At 48.4% G+C, this 13,847-nt stretch overlaps 5 protein-coding genes across 7 annotated transcripts in view; 3 read left to right on the plus strand and 2 right to left on the minus strand.

Annotated features, from left to right (window-relative positions):
* The window catches only part of LOC120903762, a 91,676-nt gene extending 86,638 nt beyond the window's left edge, over window positions 1–5,038 (plus strand). For both annotated transcript variants that reach the window (XM_040313379.1, XM_040313371.1), the window contains 2 exons: window positions 541–1,928; window positions 1,995–5,038. In XM_040313379.1, coding sequence (XP_040169313.1) covers window positions 541–1,928; window positions 1,995–2,203 — 1,597 coding nt within the window. In that variant the 3' untranslated portion in view covers window positions 2,204–5,038. The remainder of the gene's footprint in view (window positions 1–540; window positions 1,929–1,994) is intronic.
* Window positions 1–6,800, minus strand: part of LOC120903778 (autophagy-related protein 16-1) — a 249,551-nt gene extending 242,751 nt beyond the window's left edge. For both annotated transcript variants that reach the window (XM_040313399.1, XM_040313391.1), the window contains exons 1-3: window positions 6,364–6,800; window positions 5,320–6,087; window positions 5,104–5,246 (exon numbers count right to left, since the gene is read on the minus strand). In XM_040313399.1, the coding sequence (XP_040169333.1) occupies window positions 5,104–5,246; window positions 5,320–6,087; window positions 6,364–6,463 (1,011 nt within the window). In that variant the 5' untranslated portion in view covers window positions 6,464–6,800. The remainder of the gene's footprint in view (window positions 1–5,103; window positions 5,247–5,319; window positions 6,088–6,363) is intronic.
* Window positions 6,801–7,112: 312 nt separating this feature from the next.
* LOC120896210 lies at window positions 7,113–8,678 on the plus strand. Its single transcript, XM_040300174.1, has 2 exons — window positions 7,113–7,233; window positions 7,307–8,678. The coding sequence occupies exon 2, from the start codon at window positions 7,354–7,356 to the stop codon at window positions 8,350–8,352; it is 999 nt and encodes a 332-aa protein (XP_040156108.1). The 5' UTR covers window positions 7,113–7,233; window positions 7,307–7,353; the 3' UTR covers window positions 8,353–8,678.
* Window positions 8,358–10,208, minus strand: LOC120896209. Its single transcript, XM_040300172.1, has 3 exons — window positions 9,153–10,208; window positions 8,703–9,088; window positions 8,358–8,613 (listed from the first exon to the last, which is right to left on the minus strand). The coding sequence occupies exons 1-3, from the start codon at window positions 10,116–10,118 to the stop codon at window positions 8,433–8,435; spliced, it is 1,533 nt and encodes a 510-aa protein (XP_040156106.1). The 5' UTR covers window positions 10,119–10,208; the 3' UTR covers window positions 8,358–8,432.
* A 302-nt stretch (window positions 10,209–10,510) lies between these two features.
* On the plus strand, window positions 10,511–13,180 carry LOC120897785. The gene is made up of 4 exons (XM_040302876.1): window positions 10,511–11,493; window positions 11,567–11,955; window positions 12,036–12,289; window positions 12,843–13,180. Exons 1-3 carry the CDS (start codon window positions 10,669–10,671, stop codon window positions 12,220–12,222), a joined length of 1,401 nt encoding a protein of 466 aa, XP_040158810.1. The 5' UTR covers window positions 10,511–10,668; the 3' UTR covers window positions 12,223–12,289; window positions 12,843–13,180.
* The last annotated feature ends 667 nt before the right edge of the window (window positions 13,181–13,847 follow it).

The following is a 13,847-nucleotide window of genomic DNA, read 5'->3' on the forward strand; positions in this document are numbered from 1 at the left end:
TGTAAATTGATCAATTATTATAATTACTAGCTGGTTACAGTGCGACAACAACACCGCTGCACCAAGTCCCGCAGATGAGACCAGGGTCTTACTCGAGGTGCTTTGCGCCACCACCACGTACGGTGGTGGTCCCCTGTACTAGAATTCATACCCCGTTAGGATCGTTAAATGGCCATCTGCCCTTTTCCCGGTTCTGTACCTTCGCCGCAGATGTAGGGCACTGTATGCATTACGGATGGCGATTGGGGATGGCAAGATTTAACCGATTTGAATATGACATCCCCAATCGCCACAGCGTGAGGTGTCGAGAGTGTCGAGCTGCCCCGTGCATTACCCGATCACTATCTTCGACCTCCTTCGCAGTGCCACCAATTGCTTGATTGCTTGATGAACGAACACAACACCATTTGCATTCCGGTCGTTTGCTTTCTAGTGGGAGAGTGCATCACTGCAATTCCTTGCTCCACTTACGATTACTTCCATTGCAAGGCGCCACGATTCTAATCCGCGCTTTTGTTTTTTCCCGCCCTCCCATTCCAGCTCGGCCAACTTCTACCAGACCACGATGACTTGCGAGCTGTCCGATATGGACCGCATCACGCTGGCCGGCTCGTCCGCCTTCCAGACGAACGACGGTGCCGACTACCTGGAGAACAACTGCGCGGAGGAGCCGACGAAGCTGTGCGAGTTCAAGCGCCTGTCCGGCCGCATCTTGAAGACGGTCGACTCGGTCTACCAGGACGTAGCCAGCGTGGATGAGTGCCGAGAGCTGTGCCTGAGCTCGCCGTACCGCTGCCACTCGTACGACTACGGAGATACCGGCGATATGGTGTGCCGCCTGTCCCACCACAGCCGCGCCACGCTGTCCGACATTCAGGATCCCTACCTGGACGTGCCGGAAGCGGCCACGTACGAGCTGTCCTCCTGCTACAACGTGTCGATTGAGTGCCGCGCCGGCGACATGATTGCCAAGATCCGCACCTCCAAGCTGTTCGACGGCAAGGTGTACGCCAAGGGTTCGCCGAACTCGTGCTCGGTCGACGTGAAGAGCTCGCTCGAGTTTGAGCTGCGCATGGGCTACCAGGACATTGACTGTAACGTGCGCCAGAACGGGCTCGGCCGCTACCTGAACGATGTGGTCATCCAGCACCACGACACGATCGTGACGTCGAGCGATCTGGGGCTGGCCGTCACCTGCCAGTACGATCTGACCAACAAGACCGTCTCGAACGATGTCGATCTGGATGTGACGGGCGATATCGAGCCGGCCCTGTCGGAGGAGGTCGTCGTCGACTCGCCGAACGTGGTGATGAAGATTACGACGCGCGACGGCAGCGAGATGATGCGCACGGCCGAGGTCGGCGATCCCCTGGCGCTGCGCTTCGAGATCCTGGACCCGCAGTCCCCGTACGAGATCTTTGTCCGCGAGCTGGTCGCGATGGACGGCGTGGACAGCAGCGAGATTACGCTGATCGATGCGCGCGGCTGCCCGACCGACCACTTCATCATGGGCCCGATCTACAAGAGTGCCAGCTCGGGCAAGATACTGCTGTCGCACTTCGACGCGTTCAAGTTCCCGTCCTCGGAGATGGTACAGTTCCGGGCGCTCGTCACACCGTGCATGCCGACCTGCGAGCCGGTTCAGTGCGATCAGGACGATTTCGGTGGCGAGCTGCGCTCGATGGTGTCGTACGGGCGCAAGCGGCGCTCGGTGAACGCGACGACGAGCGCGGTGCTGGAGGCGGTCGCACGCCACCGCCGCGAGACAACACGCCAAGCGCCGCAGGACGATATGCTGCTGGTGCAGTCGATTCAGATCACCGACAAGTTCGGGTTCGAGAAGCAGCAGGGCGCTAAACCGAAGCTCAGCAGCAGCGAAACCGTGTTCGTTGCCAACGATGGCCAGGGCATCTGCGTGAACGGATTGGGTAAGTATGCACGCACGATCGATCGATTGGAGCCCAATGCTAACGTGCCCGTTTTTTCTTCCGCAGGTCTGATCGTTGCCGGTGCCGTGTTCCTGCTCGGCCAGCTGGCCGTCATTGCCATCTGGACCTATCTGTGGCAGCGTCGCCGAAAGCAGCGCCAGTTCGAGAACGCCTCGATGGGCTCGTCCGTTGTGCCGACCCCAACGCTCACCGGTAGCCGGGCGGACTCGATGTGCAAGCTGTACGACAGTGGTTACGCGGGCAGGCACTTCTAAAAGCCTAAACCAGGCGCCCAAACGCTAACCACAAACCCCACCAAAATTGACAACAACACAAACGAAAAAAAAACAGCAGAATATTTTTAGCGCGAAACAAAAAAAAGACTTCCGACACACTCACACATAATGTAGACAGTGACACACTTACGGAAATTTAAAAAAAAAAAACATACGAATACGAAATCTATTTGAAGGGGCGCGCGCCATCGGGTGCAGGAATGTCCGCTTCATCTAAGCGCTCGCAAACCCGGCCACATTAATGATTTGCCGCCCGGGAAACGCATTCAAGGACACTCAAGGATCCCTTTGCTTGCGGTGCTTGCGTAAGTGTGTGTTCTTGTGCTTCGAAACAGTAAAGTGCCTCCAGTAAAGGAGTCTTTTTTTTAAGCAAACGAACACATAACTCACACAATTACACGATCGAAGGAAGGAGAAGTCGAGAAGATGGAAAAAAAACAAAAACGAACAAAAATCATTCAATCATTCTATCAATAATCATTTTATCACCATTTTCATGAAAAAAAACGATCATACAATTTAAAAAAAAAAAAACTCACACAGAAACATTGGAGAAAAGGACGACTAGAATATAAAAAAAACAACAACAGAGGGACAACATGAGCTGTAAAACTAAAAAGCAAAATGGGGATTTTGGCAAAGGGCAAACGATTAGCAGGAAACATTAATTAGGGAACGGGTTTGGTAGGGACTGTTTGTATGTGTGTGCGTGTGCATGTGCGTGTATGCAGAAGGGGGTGTGATTGTGATAGGCATTACGAATTAAATCGCAAAAGAAAAGCTTCTTCCGTTTGTGAGACTGATCTGTGTGTGTGTGTGTATGTGTGTGAAACGAAAGCGACTGCAGCGTGAATGTAAGTGGTTGCATTGCCATGCGCTTTTGCGCCATAGTTTGGCGCAAGTGCACGTGTGATGGAACGTATGTGTGTGTGTGTGCGTGCGTGTATGTGCGGTGTGATAGAATTAGTAGCAACTGTTTCGACTTCACTGCGAAGAAGAAGAAGAAAAAAAGACACACACACGCAGACAAAATTTACCTAGCTAAATGCGAAGCTAAATAGTATTAACGGTAGGACAGGCAGGATCACCCTTTCCCCTAATGCGTTAAATCTTCCCCATCCCACGGTTTCCAGTCCAGAGTGTTGGAAGGTTTTGAATTGCAAAAAAAAACACACACACACAGGAGGGGAACCATTGACCACTATCGGTAGTATCGAGCGCAGTGTATATCCATTTGTCCTTTTCTCCGGACTTTAAGGCCACACCCGCGTGCCCGGTGTACGTCGTCGGTGAATTATGCGGCGATCGTGTTGGAGACGGGAGGGGGGAGGTTTGGAAAGCCCCCGTAACACCGTAACAACGATCACAGTACGCTCAATGGGTAATTCAAATGAAACCGGGAAACTGAACGCTTTTATTTGAGTTGCACATTGGGTGCATGCAAAACCCAGTAGTACACAGTACAGGGAAAAAGGATGGCAGCTGTTTTTTTTTTTTGCTAAAAGAAAAAAGCCTCATCTCATTTACGGCGCCCGTCAACGCCGGTGCAAATGTGTGGCCTTAATTTTAAGCATTTATCGTAATTTATTTTTACTCAATAATCCCTAACTTTTATTAGTTCTTTGAAGCGTCGTGAGCATGATGTGAGCCGACACTCGTATTAATCTTCTCCAGTCGCGTCGCGGAGGGTGGCATGTCTAGCGGTGCCTCTATCCCTCCCTTTGTAATTTAATAGCAGCGAGCGAACAAATCATACTCAGTACGCAGGGCGCCGAGATACAAGCGAGTGCTGTACTTTCCTTATCGTTCTACTTTTTTTTTTTGCTCAGCTGCATATTCATATTTTCTACAAAAGAAGAACACACAACAAAAAACTGACGAACAAATGTGACCCAGTGGACAGTCTGCTGTATTACCTTGCAAACGGAACTGCCACCGAGAGCGAAGGCATACAATAATTCGCAATACAACTAACCTTAGCCAACAGTAAGCAAACACATAACAATAGTTTAGTAGCTGGATAGTAAAGGTGCGTCCAAGTGTCTTTGCCACTAAAAAAAGGTGCGCACAAATGTTTCCGATCGTACCAACATGTCCATAGCTTCAACACACACTTTTGCTTTGGCAAAACGTTAGTTTTTTCGCACAAAAAAAAGGTAATATTCTACGACTAGGAGGGTTTTTTTAACGATAAATCACTAAAAGCATTAATTGCTCCATGAAACATTTCTAAACTTTACACCATGAAATACAAAACGAAAGTAATGCAAAACAAACGAAACGAAAGAAGAAAAAAGGAGACGGCAAAAAATTTACAAAAAAAAGAAAACAGACACACAAACACCGTATTAAAGTCAAACAACGTAAATGATAATTTAACTTAATTTAAATGTAATGAAATCAAATTAACATTAACTTAATTGCGCGTAAAACAACCTTAGGCTAGTATAGAATGGAAAACGTTGGAGATAGTGCAGAAGCAGTAGAAAAAGGGAGAGAACGTTTACGCCAGGCGCCGAATCGAACCGAACCGGCCAATCAATCAATCAACGCAATGCGATCGGATTTTTATTCGAACGAAACATTGCGCAATAAGTACTACTTATACATACAATACATATGCATATGTTTTCTATGTATTCGCAAGGCCGCGCACCTGCTGCGCCGTTTCCGCCGGACCAGCAGGGCAGGGAAACGGTTATGCAGCAGTGGCCCTCACCAAACGGACATCGGTTGGCAAGCGAACAGATAGGAAAACGTTTATACTGTAATGTGAAACATTATTTTAATAAAGTGAATAAATTTAAAAATTAACTTTGCGCACTTGCTCTTTTTAGGCTAGATTTTGAGAACTCTTACGTATGTTATAGAACGCTCACCCTTAATCGATGATCCACGACCGACCACATGCGGCTGGCAGAGTCGTTCGAGGCGGCCAATATCATCGAACCAGTCGTATCGAACTCCACCGAATTGATGCCTTGATTGCTGCCCACCAGCACGCCACGTTGTTCACAAACACCTAAAATAGGGTCATAATTACTGTCTGTGTAGTTTACCGATTAAAAAAAAGGATAATGTTCCAATGGCCGTACCTTTTCCCACATCCCACAGCTTCACCTTCCGGTCGGCCCCACCGGTCGCGACGATACGCTCAATCGGGCTCCAACGCACTGCATTAACCTCCCCATCATGGGCGTCGAACTTAAACTCTACGCCCTCCGGCAAACCGTCCACATCGAACCGGTCCAGATCGGCACCGATCGAGGACGGGCCGGGAATGTCGCGTATCGCCCGCTCCAGCTCGCTCTCGATGCGTGCCTTCTTCTCCTTCACAAACTTATCGTTCTCCTTGTTCATGATCTCGGCGTCCCGCGACTTGTACTCCATCAGCAGGTTGAGCAGCTTCGTGTTTTCGTCCTGCACGGCCCGCAGCTTGTCCTCGGCCGTGTTGGCGCGCAGCTGCGATGCGAGCGATTCGTCCTTAATCGTAACATGTGATGCTTTCATCTCGTCCAGCTCTTCCTTCAGTGAAGCGCAAAGGGCCGTCTGGTCAGCCAGCGCCCGCTCCTTCTCGGCCAGCAGGCGCTGCAGCTCGGTCAGCTTCTGGTTGAGCGTTATCACCATCTGCGAATGTTCGCCCTTGCGTTTGTGCAGATCCGTCAGCTCTTCCTGCTGGGCCAGCACTTTCTTCTCGAGCGATTGGATCTGGGCGTTCGTGATGGTGGCTACGTCCGTGCCGAAGGTGGTGCCGCCGCCCCCGCCCGCACCACTCACATTGACGCTGTCGCGTATTTTTCTATCAATTTTCAAATCCAAATTTTCCTGCCGAAGCTTGGCGGCCGTATCGAACAGTCGATTGTCTGGAAAAGAGAACAACAGAGGGGATGGTAAAAAATCTCGCAAAAAAAAGAATACAATACAACCATATGGAGAGTACTCCGGTGGGGGCGAAAAGACATTCAGACATTACATCAGCGATCGTCACTTTCTCTTTTCACTTTCACACGGGCAGATGCGGAATAATGCCGTGCAATGCAGTGCAACCGATGCAGGATGCATTGGCTACGTACGCATAATCTAATTTACCGCCCCACCTATGTCAGTGAACCGCCCGGTGGTTCGGCAAGGACACTTACTGTAATGGATGATGTCGGCAAACCGTGCCGATTCGTTTTTATTTCGCTCGCGCAACCGATCGGCAATGATGTCGCGCCAGTTTTCCTGCATTTTCGCCATTATTGCAGTACAATACCCACTGACCAAACTGCTTGCGCGATGGACAAATTAGCTTTCGAAAAAGTTCACTCTGTTCAATTGCGAAATTTCGGACCAGTCCTACCAATGAATCGTTTTCCCGTCGGTTTTTACACTAATGTGATTGCTACGGACGTTAGAAGCCGTTGCGTCAAACGAAAGCACAGACCGTTCGAAACACTTTTGCACGCTTTAGTGCATATTTCCAATGAATGTTCTGTATCCTTTTTAGGCGGTACAACGTATGAAATTTCGATTTCCACTGCCAGATTGCACCGCATCCGAGCCCCACCGTGTGTTTGTGTTTTGATTAGCACTTTGTTCGTCTGATTTGCTCCAATTCACAAAACTGACAGCAAAAATGTAAACAAATATCTTGACAGAGAAGTCGGGTTTGATATTTGCTTGAATTATTTTGAACGAATTTCAAGACCGTTGCCCGGGACCGCAAAACAACAAATTTTAATGGAAAAGGATGTTTTTTAGAAAATCACTTAAAATAAAACCAAAATTTGTATTACTACCCACACGATATCGCTTTGAACCTAAATGCGAACATTTAAACTAGTCAAAGGTAATTGATTATTATACACACCTTGGTTGTCTGCACAACATGTCAATGACACGATAAACAAAAGAAGCCAATTCCGCAAATGTGGAACAGCCCAAGTGCTGGTGAAAGCACAACACATTGACGAAATTTTATCCTCCGACTTTGTTTCGATTCATCAAACTGAATGCTTCACTCTAGGGTGAGTGGTAAATCGATAAAGAATTGAATGACCTGTACAAATTAACAAGCATTCTGGCGCTTCGCCTTTGCAGCTGCAACACTCCTTAACAACACGGCGCATCGAAACAGCAAACTTACCATGACAAGAATAGGAAAGGCTGATAGTGTAAAATCCGAAACGTCCTCACTGCCAGACGATCGCACCATGGACTATGCGGTAGACAATCCGGCCGAGGCAAATTCCGACTGGACGGATGAGGTGATCGTGAAATCGGAAGTCATACTGCCGGCGGAACAATTGTCGCCATCGAAACGGTGCCGACTGTGTGATAGTGCTGACCATATATGGGTGCCTTGTTTTAGTTTGGGTGGAGGCGTTGAACTGACCCCGTCCCATCTGGAGACCATTACCCTAATATCGGATATCGTAATCAGATACGAGACGGACTTTTCGTCTGTCGTGTGCTCCTACTGCCTGCTAAAGATTGAGGAATTTACTGTGCTACGGGATGTGTGGAAGAGTAAAGACAAAGAGCGGCACAATTGGGACGAACCATCGACAAAGCCGAAGCTACCGGAAATTAGCATTAAAGCTGCCGCCATGACGGATGCTAGCACACAAACTGACTCTTCTGACCAACTGATAGCTGTAAGCAGTGCAGAAGTACCGGAAAGTGTCGCTGCCAGCAAAGAAGAAGGACCCGCAAAAGAAAAGGAATCAACTCCATCCTGTGCCACAGCTCACGGATCACCGTCGACTTCATGTAAAGAACATGAATCGCCATTTGTTCGAGCTACAGAACAGGAACCAACACTGCCCTCGGCTTCAGAACAGGAATTACCACCGGATGCTGCTACAAAACAGGAATCAACATTGGCCTCGTCTACAGAACAAGAAGCGGAACCAGCCTTAGAAGCACAAGCTACACCTGCCCTAGTATCAGCGTACGAACAGGACATCATCATAATCGATGATGCAGATGATCGTGAAGAAGATGTGATCGATGTAGAACGGTATTATGCGTCCCGCTCGAAGAGACGACGCACCAGAAGTCCAACGAAGGACGAACTTATTAGGGAAACGTTGCGGCTGGTAAAGCAACAGTATCGACGGAAGCGACACCAGAAAATACGCTAAACAAATACGTTTCCCTTCGTTTATTTTATCAATTTTGTAACAGTAGCAACAAACCTTAAAATTAAACTATTTATGTAGAATTATTCTTGCTCGGTCGGAGGCGTAACTTCGAACATTTTGCAGAACGTCTCATCCTTCTCCACGATAATTTTGCGGAGCAGTTCGCTCGGTCGCAGCGGCGGTAGGCTCACCACTAGACGCCGGTTGCCCTGATTTTCATTTCCATGGCTTTGTGACTTGAGCCTCAGTTTACGCGCGATCCTGGAGAGAGAGAGAGAGATGTGGAAGAATTGAAATAAAAATGAAAACGCCATCATTGTATTAAACCTTTCCCCGTGCGCCTCACTTACTCATGGATCATTTTTCTGTCATCCTTCGAATACTCGTTACTAAACACGATGCAATGTTCCGCGAGCTTTCCGTCACGTAAATCCTGCAGCTTCTTCCTGATTTCTGCCCGGTCGAGCTTAGCACCCTCCGAGCTGTCCCCGCCGAGCCCTTGGCGACCCACCTTCTGCTCGACACTGATCGGGTTTACTATCCCGTCACCGCGAGCACCCAGACCGGCGCCACTCCACCCCAACTTGGCCAACAGCTGAAAGCCAATGTTGCCCGCGTCGAGTTTGTTGCTCGCGTCGGGTTCCTGTTCCATGGATTGTTCTTCGCTGGTGGACTTTGCGGCGGATGATTTCGACACGACCTCAATGCCCTCCACCTCGGTGGCATTTTTCTTGCGCTACAATTGAAAAGCAAACATGCATTAGTGCATTATCACGACCAGCACCACCAATCATACTCACTATAACGGAGTAACAATACTTCGATAAACGTTCCTTCGCCCTTTCCAAAACTATTCGCATCGCAAGCTTGTTGGTGCACTCCTGCGACTTGGCGATCGTTATACCACCAACCACGACGGATCCTATGAACACTCCTTTGTTTACGGTATGCACAGTTGCCTCCATCTGTAGACCGTCTTTATTGACCTGGTTGAACATTTGCATCGTGTGGCGCATATCGTTCAGGATGATGAGGTCGCTTCGCAGACAATTCAATATGAACGTCGGTATGCTCGGCACATCCGACGAGTCCTGGGGTTCCTTTGGCGGAACCGGCGTATCGGTCGCTTTCAGAATCGTTGATGGGTCGTCTCTTCGCACCTTGCAGGCTGCTGCGTCCGAGGCCGATACGAATGTACGCTTCAACATGAAGGCACGCTTTCGATGATACTCGCCGCCGATGCCTTCCGCCAGCTTGCTAACCTGCTCCATGGTTTCGCGCGGATAGGTGCATCTCAGCAGCTCGATGTTCATGTACACCTGGGCCAGACAAACGAGCTCATCCGGCGACAGCACGTGCTGGTTTTTCTCCAGAAAGGCGAGCCTCAACTGCCAGTGCTCTTCCTCCTCGAGCGGATTGCGCAGCTTGTAAATGTCGAACGGTTCCTCCTCAATGCTTGCCTCATTGCACTCATCGCTCGAAATAGGGTCGCTTGTATTGAGGTTTTTCTGCTTCTTCAACTTTTTCTTATTACGAGGCAATTCTGTTGGCTCGACAGGGTCCTTTTCCGCAGCGTCACTATCGTTTGCTGGTGACTCCTCCGGTACGGCACACACCAGACTGCTCTGGACGTTTTTAAACTTTTTCTTTTTCTTCATGGATTTTATCAGCACTATATGGTTCCCTTCGGAAGCACTGTCACTTTCGTTTGCCTGTGGCTCGTCCGGTACGGCCGACGCAGGTTTTCTTTTCGTTTTTTTGACCATTTTTGTACGATTTGGTAGCAATCTATGCAAAACCACGTTTTCCTGCTTGGGAATAATCGAGTGCCTTTGTTTATGTTATGGTTTTTGAGCTAGCTGTCATCAGCTGTCAACTGGTGCAAAAGCAAGGTGCATACACTGTTTACCGGTTCGTTTCAAGGTTCGTATATACGAACCGGTTATATTACTGGATTTTAATATTTCGGTTGCGAATTTAGTTTTAATTGATCTATAACTGCATTCAATTGCTTCATTGTATACCTAACAAATGCGTTGACATTTTTCATTTTTTCGAAAAAACCAACATAATTATGAGAACTTTCCACACCAGCGATGTTCAAAATGTTTGTTTTGAATCAGCTTGAGCTTCGCTCTGTACTCACCTTGGTGTTTGTTTAGATTATATTTTAGTGCGCTATTGTTAGTATTTTAGCACAACAGGTTATTTTCTATGACCAATACACTCACATTTAGGTTCAATCACATTGTCGCGTAGTAAGGAAACTGCTTCCAGAGCAAAGTAATACTCAGATCCCTTTGTACAGATTGTAGTATGAATCTAAGCTCTTCCAACGGACTACAGCGAGTAACCAGTTTGCCGGCAAAGACACTTAAAAAGCAAAACAGGCGCAAGCGATTCAATCGTAGCCGGCGACGGAAAAACATAAAACTGGTGGCCACACGTCCAGCAAGTACAATACACTTAGCGATACATCCTGCCCTACCGCCAGAATCGCCCGAACCACCTGTTGTTGACAGTAGCTGGGACATCGATTCGTACCGCACCCGGTACGATACCGTATCGCTGTGGAACCTGAAGAAATGGTTCATGGAACTGCACAAGGACACCATCCCGGAGCATGAGCTCGTCCCTTTGGCGCAGGTATTTGCCGGCATGGAAGCGTACGGCTGCACGTACGCGCCCGAGCTGATGGAGCGGGTGAGCCAGCTCGGGGAACCGATCGCTCGAGTTTACTGCGAGCTGAAACAGCACAAGTGTGCCCGCACTCTCGTGTCGGCCGATGCGGCGGTCCGCGCCTGGCTGGACGGTGTTACGTACGCGGACGAACAGGAGTCCATCCGGCAGATGCAAATTGCGCAGATCGCTCCCGTGTTTCCCGCGCAAACGTTGGCCGAGATATTCCAAAACATTGTGGTGGTGAACAACTCGTTGAAGGAAACGACCGAATGGTTTGAGCGGCTCGGCGGCGGTACGATATCGATCGCGATCAGTCCCATATCGTACGGCGTGTTTGAGGTGAAGGCGTACGCGGCCAACTTTTTCATCAACAAGGCAGCCGGCACGTACCAGAAGGCGTACGCGCAGTGTGTGGCGGATTTGCTGGAAATCTTGAAAAACTACTGCTATCAGGTGAATGTAAGTAGTGGGCCGATACGTACATTTGCTTCTGAGTATGGTTTGTTTACCGGTCATCCCTTGTTTTTTGCAGTACATACAACGGTTTTCCTACCTGCAATACAATGTCGAACGGTTGCCGAAGGAAGGTGAGCTGCCACCGGCGGGACAATGTTTGCAGCAGAACAACATCGGCTACCGGATGCTGCAAAAGCTCGGCTGGACCGGGGGACCGCTTGGGTACAAGCAGACCGGCATCCTGAACCCGATCGAGGTGCCCGCCAAGCACGATCGCCGTGGGTTGGGCTGCATCAAGGCCAAGAAAAGGAAACCGGGGAAAGCTGACCATGGGGACGGGGACCACTGTGCACTGGATTTGCACTTTTACCACGAGCTTATGCTCTCGATCGTCGCCCGCAAACCGTACTACGATCTTATCTTTTCGCCCGAGTTTACCGAAAATGAGCGTATCGTGTTAACCCGGTAAGTCGCAATGTCACCTACTATCGCAAACACGCTCGAGAGAACGCGATATAATGCTGTCCCCTTTCCGCTAACCGTAGATTAGCGGCACAGTGGCGGCTTCGCTGTGAAACACGGCTAGCAGTAACTGGGCAGGCTCAGTTTGTCATCAAGCGCTATCCGCTACCGCCGCACGACGTCCTGCTGCAGGTGTTGATCGAAAAGCATCCGCTCGTATCCAAGTACTACGAAGTAGTACCGCCCAAGGTAGGACTCATAACGCTCTGATCGCCACCGGGACCGGCCGGGACGGATGTATTGTTGAAAGTGTGAACTTTGCGCGTGATTTTAGACGGTAAGTAGAATAGACAGAGCGTTCTTTGCTGTGGGAGGATGGTGCAACGGCTGTGCTGTAGTAATTGTGACGTTAATAGTTTTTCCCTTGCACAATTTTCATACACGTTATTTAGTTTTAACATTTTCTGTTCATTGAATTTATTTTCATTCAATCACGAGGTTTTGAATATGACTTTTTTTCGTTTATCATTTTGTACTTTTTTATTTTTTTATTTGCATTTCATTAACTATCTACAAGTATCTTTACGTGAATATTAACTTTATTTTTAAGTTTTGTTTATTATACTTTTTTTTACTAATTTATCTTTTGTTTTAACTCTTCAATAACGATTGTTAAGTTTGCGCTCACTTTTGCGTGTTAAATCATTTGTTTGATTAATGTTTTCTTTATTAAGGGAGCAACTTTCTCACTTCCTTTTTGTTTACGCAAACGTCTTCATTTGAAAACAGCACTGTAATGTTACTGAAATGTTAAAGCAAAGATTGTTATTGTTATTATTAATTTAAAATAAATACTCCTAGATAATTAAAACTATGTTTGTTTAAACTAGGTTGGAAAGGTAGAAGAGTTCAGGGTTGCCACCATACACTATGCGTATGAGATGGTAGTGCTCAGCTCGCATTACTTACTAGGAGGCACACTAAGAGACGCGTGTAAGCGTAAGTAAGAGCGAACTAGATGGACCCGAAGCTTGGTTTAGTCGATAGTGGAACTGACGATAGAATACAGGTTCACTTTAAACCCGATAATTCCGCCAAGCGTGTAGCGCTAGAGAGAATTATTATACCGAGCTGATTTCAGTGCGTTAAGTATTTACCATTTTGGAATTAAGCATGAAACATGTGCAAAAGCGAATAAAATGAATTTAATTGTACTCAAAAATTGTAACCCATTAAGCGTTAGTATGGAAGTGCGCCAAAGTTTATGCTTCGAAACGGTTTCTGCTTCTGCAACGCTAAAAAAAAGCTTTACCGAACCGACAAAAGCTCCACTTTTAAGATCCTCGGCATCAGGGTACGTGCAACCTGTTGGCCTGCGGACACTGTGTGCGTTAGCATGAATGGTCTCCTCAACGGTAACCCTAACTGCCTCACACACACACACACATACACACGAACATTCAAACTAAGGCAGCGTAAACAAACCCCATGTGAGTGCGGTGGCCAGAACACCGGCGGCCCAAGGGGAAGCCATGCGACCACCAGCAAGACAACCATCACCACTGGGAGCGCAAAAGGGAACCGAAATGTGGGCGCGCGCGCGCTCGCTCTGGAGGAAAGAAAGTACGAACCGTCCGAAAGAAAAAAAAGCTCACAAAACCGGTTTCGCGCCAGACCGACGGACGAATGGCTTCGGCAACCCCCGGGCCAGGCCCGGTTCACCTGAGCACATGAGCGCGACTATGTGTGTGTGTCTGTGTGTATGTATTCTATGCTGCCGTGCCCAGGGGGTGTCTGCAAAGGGGTTGGCGCGCACATACAACCAAACGCGAAGGGAGGTTTCGCTGTCTGTGTTGGTGTTGGAGTCTTTCCGTGGTCTGGTTTGCAGGTTTCGC

This window comes from Anopheles arabiensis, chromosome 2 (genome assembly GCF_016920715.1).
Source record: "Anopheles arabiensis isolate DONGOLA chromosome 2, AaraD3, whole genome shotgun sequence".
Taxonomy (NCBI): Eukaryota; Metazoa; Arthropoda; class Insecta; order Diptera; family Culicidae; genus Anopheles; species Anopheles arabiensis.

Bases quoted from the DNA above. Each gene is read 5' to 3' on its own strand.
- LOC120896210 (XM_040300174.1), top strand. From the start codon at position 7,354: ATGACAAGAATAGGAAAGGCTGATAGTGTAAAATCCGAAACGTCCTCA.
- LOC120896209 (XM_040300172.1), bottom strand. From the start codon at position 10,118: ATGGTCAAAAAAACGAAAAGAAAACCTGCGTCGGCCGTACCGGACGAG. The intron at 9,089-9,152 runs GTGAGTATGATT...TTTCAATTGTAG, and splicing joins AGTATTGTTACTCCGTTATA to CGCAAGAAAAATGCCACCGA. The intron at 8,614-8,702 runs GTAAGTGAGGCG...CTCTCTCTCCAG, and splicing joins GACAGAAAAATGATCCATGA to GATCGCGCGTAAACTGAGGC.
- LOC120897785 (XM_040302876.1), top strand. From the start codon at position 10,669: ATGAATCTAAGCTCTTCCAACGGACTACAGCGAGTAACCAGTTTGCCG. The intron at 11,494-11,566 runs GTAAGTAGTGGG...TGTTTTTTGCAG, and splicing joins ACTACTGCTATCAGGTGAAT to TACATACAACGGTTTTCCTA. The intron at 11,956-12,035 runs GTAAGTCGCAAT...CGCTAACCGTAG, and splicing joins GAGCGTATCGTGTTAACCCG to ATTAGCGGCACAGTGGCGGC.